The sequence below is a fragment of the Babylonia areolata genome, chromosome 23 (genome assembly GCF_041734735.1).
Source record: "Babylonia areolata isolate BAREFJ2019XMU chromosome 23, ASM4173473v1, whole genome shotgun sequence".
NCBI classification, from domain to species: domain Eukaryota; kingdom Metazoa; phylum Mollusca; class Gastropoda; order Neogastropoda; family Buccinidae; genus Babylonia; species Babylonia areolata.
Window position 1 is genome coordinate 52,964,377 of NC_134898.1, and position 10,726 is coordinate 52,975,102.

At 44.6% G+C, this 10,726-nt stretch overlaps 1 protein-coding gene across 3 annotated transcripts in view; it reads left to right on the plus strand.

The window, feature by feature from the left end:
• The window catches only part of LOC143297791 (calcium/calmodulin-dependent protein kinase type 1-like), a 62,049-nt gene that overhangs the window by 49,486 nt on the left and 1,837 nt on the right, over nucleotides 1-10,726 (plus strand). For all 3 annotated transcript variants that reach the window (XM_076610283.1, XM_076610284.1, XM_076610285.1), the window contains exon 8: nucleotides 9,658-10,726. This exon is cut by the window's right edge and continues 1,837 nt beyond it. In XM_076610283.1, coding sequence (XP_076466398.1) covers nucleotides 9,658-9,752 — 95 coding nt within the window. In that variant the 3' untranslated portion in view covers nucleotides 9,753-10,726. The remainder of the gene's footprint in view (nucleotides 1-9,657) is intronic.

Consider the following 10,726-nt stretch of genomic DNA (forward strand, 5'->3'; position numbering starts at 1 on the left):
TCTCTCTCTCAAACACATCTAATTTAGTAAATACATTCCACATTTGAACCTATTTTGTGATCAAAACATCTGTACACAAACTACATAATATTACAAATTGTATTACAGTAATGTCACTATACTGGAACAAATCCCACTTTTCTCCCACCCCACACTAGCACATACTAAACCAAAGTATTCTGCACAATACTGAACATTTTCAAGGCAATTAATATTATTGCCAATGGTTCAAACCCCTGGAATAGATCAGTCAAGCCAAGGTCTGTTTCCCAGCAGTCCAGAATCATTTATGTAGACTGCTATCAGTCATACTATATCATTGTTACAGAGCCTAAAACACACACACACACACACACACACACACACACACACACACACACACACACACACACATCAACACAACAAACAACTTTCATTTATCATATATCTATTATCCTCATAAATAAAGAATTTTCTCTTGTTATCTCTCTCTCTCTGCTGTACACATCTAATTCAGTAAATACATTCCACATTTGAATCTATTTTGAGCTCCAAACATGGGCACACAAACAACATAATATTATAACAAATTGTATTACTGTAATGTCACTATAGACTCTACGTGTGTGTGTGTGTGTGTGTGTGTGTGTGTGTGTGAGTTTGATGAAATTCGATATCAAAGTTCAGATTCACAAGACATGTCATAGTATTCAGATCTATATTAAATTGTATGATATGAATAATATTGATTCAACCCACACATGTTCTGATCTTGATTATAAAGATGATATCAAGTTGACAGGATCTGTTGTTCAGGATGGCTGTGTTTCAAAGGCGTGTGACACTGGGTAGTCTAGTCTGGTGTCGTGTTTTCTTAGTGCAGGGGTAGTCTGTCGCTGATGCAGAAACTGAGCCAGTGGGGAGTTGTCAGACTGGTCAGTTTTGAGGATGGATGGCTGACTGACTTCATCAGTGGTTGCTGTCTAAGCCGTTCTTCTTCTTTTTCTTCTTCTTCTTTCCCTTCTCTACCACCTTCATGTGTTGTCGAACAGTGTGTAACAAGCATCGTCTGCTACATGCATGACACACATCAGTCTCCGGATAAATGACGCCCCATTTTACCATCTAATTTTATAGTTTTAAAGTTGGTATGAAAATTGAGTATTTTGTTAGACTGATAACATGAGAGCCAAGAACGAGTACTTCTAAACGTCGTATGAAGTGAAAAGGACTTAATTTTGATAAAAGTCAAGACTGGAAGTTTTCACGTATCATGATGATGGAGTCTCCCGTCGGTCCGACGGATGAGTAGGCAGGCAGGCTTATCTGTCGGTGCGTGTCCTCATATGGGAGAAGAGGCCGATTCTGGATGCGCAGCACTTCCCACAGGTGTTGCAAAGGAAAACGTCTCCAGAAGTTGAGCCCTGCTTCCTTCGGCCAGCGTTCTCTTGTTTTCAAACGTCTTTATGCCACTAGAGCACAGCATCCTCCAGCGACAGCGGTCAAGGGCATCAGTTTCCCAGGAAGCGATGTTTGTGTCACAGGCTTTAAATGTTTATTCAGAGAATGATTTGTGAACGCCTCATCACTTACTGGATTATGCCCCAAACTGCCTTAAAAATATCAACAAAATCAATCGGAATCACCACTATTCTTTGTCGGTTAAAAATAACAAAGTACGAGAGTTAATACCCTTGATGATACGTGACTGAGTCAGGTCAGGGGCTTAGCCCTTGCTACTGGTACTATGTAACCCAGTACTACCTGCCGCATGTGAAGTCTCCCAACGACGGACCAGGCGGAGGAGGAAACCTTTCCCAACGGCTGTGAAGGCGGGAGAGGATGACCAAAGGGCAGGGGGAGCTCTTATCCTTGGCTGGAAGTCCCCCTAGGAGACGGAGCTCTGAAGAAAAAACCTGCACCTACCGAGGCCGTTCTACACGTGGCAGTATCTGCACCTGTGGGACTGTGAGCGTCGGTAGGCGAGAGAGTGGGGAAGGGACTGCACAACTCCTCCTCACTAAAAAAAAAAAAGTCACCTGTGCTGGTCAGGCTAATGTTGGAACGACGAGCTAGCCCTTCAACACCCAGCTTTCCCAAGTCCTGTGGCGATGGAGAAGTGGTAACGGGGACAGGCAGTTCCTAGTCACGACTCTGCACATAGGCGGCTGTGGGGTGATGGTCGTCCGCCGCAGACTGGGACAGATGCGGTGCCCGTATCCTCCCACAGTGTCAGAGCAGCCCTTTTTAGGGACAGCACTGCTCTCCCCACATGGGGAAGGGGAGATAAAAGGATCCTGCCTCAATCAAGCCAGCCTCACCTAGTACCTAGTAGGAAACCGCACCTACTTGGACATCCAACACTAGTGGTCGAAAACAACAAAAGAAAAGAACCAGGAGTCATGCCCTGACTCTGGGTGCCTGGAATGTTCGCACCCTTTTAGACAGAGACGACAGACCAGAAAGACGCACAGCGCTCATTGCTAGAATGCTTGATCGCTACCAGGTGGACATAGCAGCCCTGAGCGAAACCAGATCTGCGGGTGAAACCCAGCTGGGGGAAGTTGGAGGGGGCTACACCTTCTACTGCACTGGGAAGCCAGATGGCATCCCAAGAACCTCAGGCATGGGCTTTGCCATACGAACCAAACTTGCACGACAGCTTGACAGCCTTCCACGTGGGATAAACGACAGGCTGATGACCCTGCGTCTGAAGCTTTCCAAGGATCGCTTCGCCACAGTCATCAGCTGCTATGCCCCGACGATGACCAACCCTGATGACATCAAAGAAGCTTTCTATGAGGAGCTCAGCCGCACCATTTCAGTGGTAGACAGAAAGGACAGGCTGATCATCCTTGGGGATTTCAATGCCCGAGTCGGCGTGGACTTCTCCTCGTGGCCAAAAGTCCTAGGACAGCACGGCACTGGCAAGTGCAGCTCCAACGGACTGCTTTTGCTCTCACTCTGTGCACAGCATGGACTGACCATCACCAACACCCTCTTCCACAAAGCGGACAAGTACAAGAACACATGGATGCACCCCCGCTCCAAGCAGTGGCACATGCTGGACTACGTGATTGTCCGGCAGAGGGACAGAGGTGATGTTTCCATTACACGCTGCATGAGAGGAGCAGTCTGTTGGTCGGACCATCGCCTGGTATGCAGCAAGATGAACATCAGACTTGCACACAAGCTCCAACCAGCCAGGCAGAAACCCCCTAGGAAGCTGAACACCCACTGCCTCCCTATCACCAAGGACATGATGCAGCAGCAAATCCAAGCAGCTCTCCAAGAAATTCCTGCATCGACTGATGTAGAAGAGGTATGGAGCACCTTTTGAGATGCTGTGTACACAGCAGCAGCTGACACGCTCGGATTTGTACAGAGGAGCCACAAAGACTGGTTTGACGAGAACGACTCTGGAATCTCCAAGCTCCTGAACACACTGCATATACGGCATCAGGATCACATTTCCGATAAAGACTGCCAGAGGAAGGAGAACCAGTTCTTGCAAACCGAGCAACTCGTACAGAAGAGGCTGCGTGAGATGAAGAACACCTGGTGGGATAGAAAGTCCGAAGAGCTTCAGTCCGCTGCTGATGCTCACGACATGAAGACCTCCCATGATGGTCTCCGAGCTGTGTATGGGCCGAGAGTCACAGGATCAACCCCTTTCCGAGCCTCGGACCAGACCACCCTCATGACAGACAAGAAAGACATCCTTGCCCGCTGGGCAGAGCACTTCAACACCCTCCTCAACAGGGACTCGTCCGTATCTGACGAGACAATTGCAGCCCTCCCACAGCTACCAGTCAATGACTCGCTAGCTGCCCCTCCCACCAAGGTCGAGACCCAGAAGGCCCTGAAGCTGACAACGTCAGGAAAAGCACCAGGAGCGGATGGAATCCAGGCTGACATCTACAAGTATGGAGGCGAGGTGCTGACAGACAAGCTGACTGCCCTGTTCCAGTCTATCTGGGAGAGAGGGGAGGTTCCCCAGGATTTCAAGGATGCTTCTATTGTCCACATTTACAAACGGAAGGGAGACAAAACATCCTGCGATAACCACCGTGGAATCTCTCTCCTCTGCATCGCCGGCAAGATCTTCGCCCGCATCATACTGAACAGACTGGTTGACCATGTCTCCAACACAGTCATCCCTGGAGCACAGTGCGTCTTCCGCTCAGGCAGGGGAACATGTGACATGCACTAAATGATTACCGTCCTGTTGCCCTGACTTCAGTAGTGATGAAATGCTTTGAAAAAATTATTCTCCGCCATCTTCTTTCTTTCACTGAACAGCAGCTTGACTCTCTTCAGTTTGCTTATAAAGCACACAGAAGTACTGACGATGCTATCCTAACTCTCCTTCATAATGCTTTCCTTCATTTGAATAACACGGGATCTTTTGTTCGTATCCTTTTTGTTAACTTCTCTTCTGCTTTTAACACAATACAACCTCATCTCCTTGCCCTCAAACTGCTAGGCATGGATGTTGATCCGAAGCTTACTCTTTGGATAGTAAGTTTTCTTCTCAATAGAACTTCGCTTTCATTCTGCCCACTCTTCTCTAAAATCTACTTCTACTGGTGCAGCCCAAGGTACAGTGCTGTCCCCTGTTCTTTTTACACTGTACACAAATGAATGCAGAGACACGGAGTGAAACTCCTGTCATAAAATATTCTGATGATTCAACAATTGAAGATCTGTCCAACTCTGATGCTATTTATTTCAGTGAAATTAAAAAGTTCTGTTCTTGGTGTGAGAAAAACTATCTGGATCTCAACGTATTGAAAACAAAAGAAATGTTAATAGATTTTCGGAAAGACCCCTTGCCTGTAGCTAACCTTGTTATTGATGGTCAAACAGTGGAGAGGGTCAATGAATATCTTCTTCTTCTTCTTCTCCTCCTCCTCCTCCTCCTCCTCCTTCTTCTTCTTCTGCTTCTTCTTCTTCTTTCCCCTCCACCTCCTTTTCTCCTCCTCCTACTCCTCCTTCTTCCTGATCCTTTTCTTCTTCTTCTTCTTCTTCTCCTCCCCCTCCTTCTCCACCTCTTCCTCCTCCTCCTTCTTCTTCTCCTCCTCCCCCTTCTTCTTGATCCTTTTCCTCTTCTTCTTCTTTCCCCTCCACCTCCTCCTTTTCTTCTGCTCCTCCTCTTACTACTCCTCGTCCCCTTCTTCTTCATTCTTACGTTTTTTTCCGGAGAGAGAGAGAGAGAGAGAGAGAGAGAGGGTGGTGTAGAGAGCAGGGATTATATAATAAGGGAACAGGCGGTGAGCACAGAGGCGACAGGTATCTAGATGGAGTGGGCGCAAACTTGGGTGACGCACTCTTGATCAGATACGTATTGAGACAGGGGACCCAGACCCATCGATATCGCTCGTGTTGATGTGACGTGCACATCTTGCACAACAATTACGCGACTTGCTCAATTACAAGACCTGGATTGCTGGTAGGCAATGTAAGTATACACGTGGGAATAGGCTTACCGAACTACCAAGAAAATCTGACATATTTAAAGCATGAGCAGGCGAACAACGTGGTAGTAGAGTAGTGGCTGCTGCTGCTGCTGCAGCAGTAATGACAGGAGGGAAATGACAAGTTGCATGGTGGTCTCTTCGATACATTTCCTGCAAATATTTATTTAGGGACCATCTTAGACAATAAGCTGACTTTTGACAGAAATGTTGATTCCATTCATAAGAAATGCCAATCTAGAATTTTTGTTTACAGAAGCTTAGAAATGTTGGTATAAATTCAAATATTCTTCAAAGTTAATATCGATGTTGTATCGAGTCCGTGCACACAGTTTCATTTATGTGCTGGTATGGAAGTTTGGGAGTGAGGAGTAAGCGTGGTTTGAACGATGTCATGAGTGTATGCAGTAAAATTGTGGGAGTGAAACAAGCTAGTATGCAAAGTCGAGTGGTTAAAAAAAGCAGGCAGATAGCAACTGACGACACCCATATTTTAGCAAAGTATTATGAGCTATTGCCATCAGGACGACGCTGCAGAACTTTTAAGTTGAAATCCAGAGCTCTGAAGACTTTTATTCCACGTTCAATCCACCTTTTAATTCTTGAGAACTCTGTGTGTGTGTGTGTGTGTGTGTGTGTGTGCGCGCACGCGCGCGCACTCTCATGTGAGACGTGTGAAAGTCCGTGCATGATAGGTTGTACCTTGTTCTAGTTGTGGTGTGTGTGTGTGTGTGTGTGTGTGTTTACTGAGCTTAAAAACGTGGATCCAATGGATCTATAAAGTCCTCTCATCCTATTGATTTTAGTATTTTCCGAAAAAGACCACTTAGGCGATTGAACATAGTGAAAGCCCTGTACACTGAGAGTAAAACACACAAGCTTTTTATGTATTGAGTATAATTTCAAAATGTAATGTCTAAGATGAGAAAGATCAGTTTGAAGCAAATTAATCCCCCTAGCATTAATTACAGATTAAATTCCCTTTTTTACTATCTGCACCAAAGACATGCAAATTAATCCCCCAAGCATTAATTACAGATTAATTTCCCTTTTTTATTATCTGCAGAAAAGACATGCATCAGAAATATAGCTTCCTTGTTTAGCAAAAGAAGTTCCTGTTTGAACAAAAAATGATAACAATGACTGCTCTTGTTGTTGTGTCAGAATATCAGATCAAAGTGCCAAGTTTAGAGAATAAAAAATATAAATATACCAGTAAATGCAGTTTGCATATAATTTGACTTCTTTTTAAATTTTTTTGTGCCTATCCCAGAGGTGCAATATTGTTTTAAACAAGATGACTGGAAAGAACTGAATTTTTCCTATTTTTATGCCTAATTTGGTGTCAACTGACAAAGTATTTGCAGAGAAAATGTCAATGTTAAAGTTTACCACGGACACACTGACACACACACACACACACACACACACACACACACACACACACAGACAACCGAACACCGGGTTAAAACATAGACTCACTTTGTTTACACAAGTGAGTCAATAAAATAAAATAAAATGAATAAATAAAAAAGACAACAATGATGGTAAATAAGCAAATAAATGTAAAACATGCAGACACACAATCACACATACACACACATGCGGGTGTGCATATATATATATTTGTATATATGTGGGTGGTGGTGGGGGGGTGGGGGGGTGGAGGATATGGGCGTATGTGTGTGTGCTTGTACAAGTAAGTGTGCCTGTGTGTGTGTGTGTGTGTGTGTGTGTGTGCCGTGGAAGCTGCGATACGTAGCCTAGAAATGAGTGTGTGAAGGAGGGGGGTGGGATTGGGGGTGGGTGGGTGGGTGGGGGGCGTGGGGGGGTGCAGGGTAATGTGTGTCACGGCTCGTGGCATTATTTGTGCGTGTGTTCGTGTGTTCGTCTCCCTTCCCCTCCTCTCCTTTTCCCTCTCCCTTCCCCTCCTCTCCTTTTCCCTCTCCTTTTCCCTCTCCCTTTCTCCCTCCTTCTCTCTCCCCCCTTTTTTTTGTGTTCTATCGTTCTCTTATGTGCTCAATTCTGTTCCGAACTGAAGCACGTGAATCTGTTGTGATGTGTGTCTGACATGTCCTTAGTCCTTCTCATTTTGAACTCTTAAGATGAGTTCTGAGTTAACGTCGTTGTGAAGGAAGGGTTTTGCTTTTCCTTTGGTGCCGAGCTTTGGAAGGAGAAGGGTCGCCGATCCAGCAAGCGAGCTGTTGGGTGCCCTCTTGGACAGTCGTGGGGTTCGATTCTTGTGTGACCCCCTTCTGCCTCTGTGTGGGTCTGTGTTCTGTGTTCTCTCCTGGGCCAGTGGTGTGCCTGATTCCTGGTGACAGGTGAGGGGGGAGTTGTATAGTTTGTCCTCGTGGTGTTAGCGTTGTAACTTGACATATGTTGGTTTTGGGTGTGTATAATGTTAAGGAAGGTGTTTTATCAAACATCTTTTAAATCTAGTATTCTTTTATTTCTAAATATTTTGGGATAATTGATAAGGTTGTGTTTAGGGTTGTTTTGCTATGTATTCAGCTCGAGTTGTTTCCGATTTATTTCCTTTGTGAACTGTGTCCAGCTGCAGCCTAAGATTTCCAAAACGTTTGTGTGGTGTTTGAAATGTGATTGGTAGATTGCAATGTTGGCTCATTGAGTTTTGTTTCGGTAGTTTGAAACTACAAGGATAGATACCGACATTTTTGTCATTTGGGGTAAATGTCTCTTTCGGATTGCATGCGAGTTTAACTCCTTCGTTGCTGGATAAATCATAAACATTTCATGTACTTTTGGCGTTCGTAGCATTGTGTGAAATTGACTGTATATAATAAGATAACCAATTATTCCCTTACTTAGTGCATTCCGTATCACTCCAGGAAGGAAGGGGGTGGGGGGGGTACTCCTTCATAATGTTAGAGCATCATCTACAGAGATATGGGAGTCTTGTTACAGATTTGTTCCCTGTGATTTGTTCCTGTGGGTTCCCCCTGACTGCCACCCCGACGGGACTCCAGGATTCGCATTTTCATCATTCCACTTCATCCCTGTCCGTTCCAAACTCCCTCACTCCCACTCCTTTCCCCGACCCTCATATTTTCCAACGCCCTCACCCACAGTCCCTCATCCCGTTCCACCCTCTCCGATTCTGCGGGCGTACGACTAAAGCCAGTTCAGTGATGCTGGCCTTCAACAGATGAACTTGATTTAGGTTCAAGTGAACTGACATTTTTTTTCGCGTAGATCTGTGCTGCCGTTACTAGGGCTTACTGTGTCGTGGTCATGCTGCTATGGTGTAACCAAAGAGTGTTGCTGTAGTTAAGTGTTTACATTTGTGTGTCTGGACCAGTGTACAACAGTAAAGAATTGAGCTGAATTATCTATGTCTGTGTTTTGTGTTGTCGGGGTGTTAGTGTGGGAAGGTGCGGGGGGATCATGGGCAACCCCTTATGGGTTGACAGTGTGTGTGTGTGTGTGTGTGTGTGTGTGTGTGTGTGTGAGTGTGTGTGTGTTGGGGCTCATGTACGTTTATGTGTATTTGATTGTGTTTTCGTATCTGTGAAACTGCATGTTTGTTGCATATCTGTTATGCATTGTAGTGCAGTGCAGTACAGTGTAGTGTTGTGTAGTGTTCTGTACAGTACTGTACTGCACTGTACTGTATGTGTGTGTTATCATGTGTGTGCGCCTGCGGGCGTGTGTGTGTGTGTGTGTGTGTGTGTGTGTGTGCGTGAGAGAGAGAGAGAGAGAGAGAGAGAGAGAGAGAACATTGTATTGTGTTGTACTGTTTTACGGGTGTGTGTGTGTGTGTGTGTGTGTGTGTGTGTGTGTGCGTGTGTGTACACGCGCACGCACGTGTGTGTTTGTCTATGTCTGTGTCTGCATGACTTCCATATACACAAATACGTTTTGAATGTGAAGCCCTTTAATTGTAACTAGCTTTCCAGAAGAACGTATGAAGACGTTGACAATTTGTTATCGTTAAAAATTCTTCACAACCCTGTTGGACATTTGCTTTGATTTTTTCAAAATTTGCCGCAAATTTGCAGCTTAGATTGTATTATGTTCTGGTTCCTTTATATTTGGAGTTTTTGGACGTCACACTAAAGAACACACACGCACGCGCACACACACACGTACGCATGCACACTGAAGAACACATAATTCCAGCGACTGAAAATACTAAACCCGAATGTTAATTGTGTGTGTGTGTGTGTGTGTGTGACAGACGGCGCAGACTTTCTACGGAAACTGTTGGTGGTGGATGACAAGCAGAGAATGACGTCAAAGGAAACACTCGCACACGCCTGGCTTGCCAGATGACGTCATACCCCCCCCCCTCCACGAATCGCTGATGTCATCTTGAAGTGTTTGTATTGCCCATTGCAAGCCAGGCCATGAATGAATTCTGAAGAAAAAGCAAAATGTAGAGTAGGACTGGTGGTTTTTGTTTGTTTGTTGTTGTTGTTGTTGTTTTGGGGGGAAGGGGGGGAGGGGGTGGATTTGGCTTATTGTAGCATGGTAGTCATGTGACCATACATCCCAAGTTGTAAATCTTTTTTTACTTTTTCTTTATTTCTCCCATTTTCTCCCATTCTTTCCATTCATGACGTATTTTTTGGTGATTTGTTTTTGTTTGTTTCACAGTTAAGTCATATTCCACTGGACTGATCTCTGTCTGAGTCTGTATGGCTGTATTTATCTCTGAATGGCTGTATTTATCTGTCTCTGTATGGCTGTATTTATCTCTGTATGGCTGTATTTATCTATCTCTGTCTCTGTATGGCTGTATTTATCTGTCTCTGTATGGCTGTATTTATCTCTGTATGGCAGTATTTATCTGTCTCTGTATGGCTGTATTTATCTCTGTATGGCTGTATTTATATCTGTCTCTTTGGCTGTGTTTATCCGTCTCTGTATGGCTGTATTTATCTCTGTATGGCAGTATTTATCTGTCTCTGTATGGCTGTATTTATCTCTGTATGGCTGTATTTATATCTGTCTCTGTATGGCTGTATTTATCTCTGTATGGCTGTATTTATCTGTCTCTGTATGGCTGTATTTATCTCTGTATGGCTGTATTTATCTCTGTATGGCTGTATGGCTGTATTTATCTCTGTATGGCTGTATCTATCTGTCTCTGTATGGCTGTATTTATCTCTGTCTCTGTATGGCTGTATTTATCTGTCTCTGTATGGCTCTATTTATCTCTGTCTCTGTATGGCTGTATTTATCTGTCTCTGTATGGCTGTATTCATCTCTGTCTCTGTATGGCTGTATTCATCTCTCTCTGTATG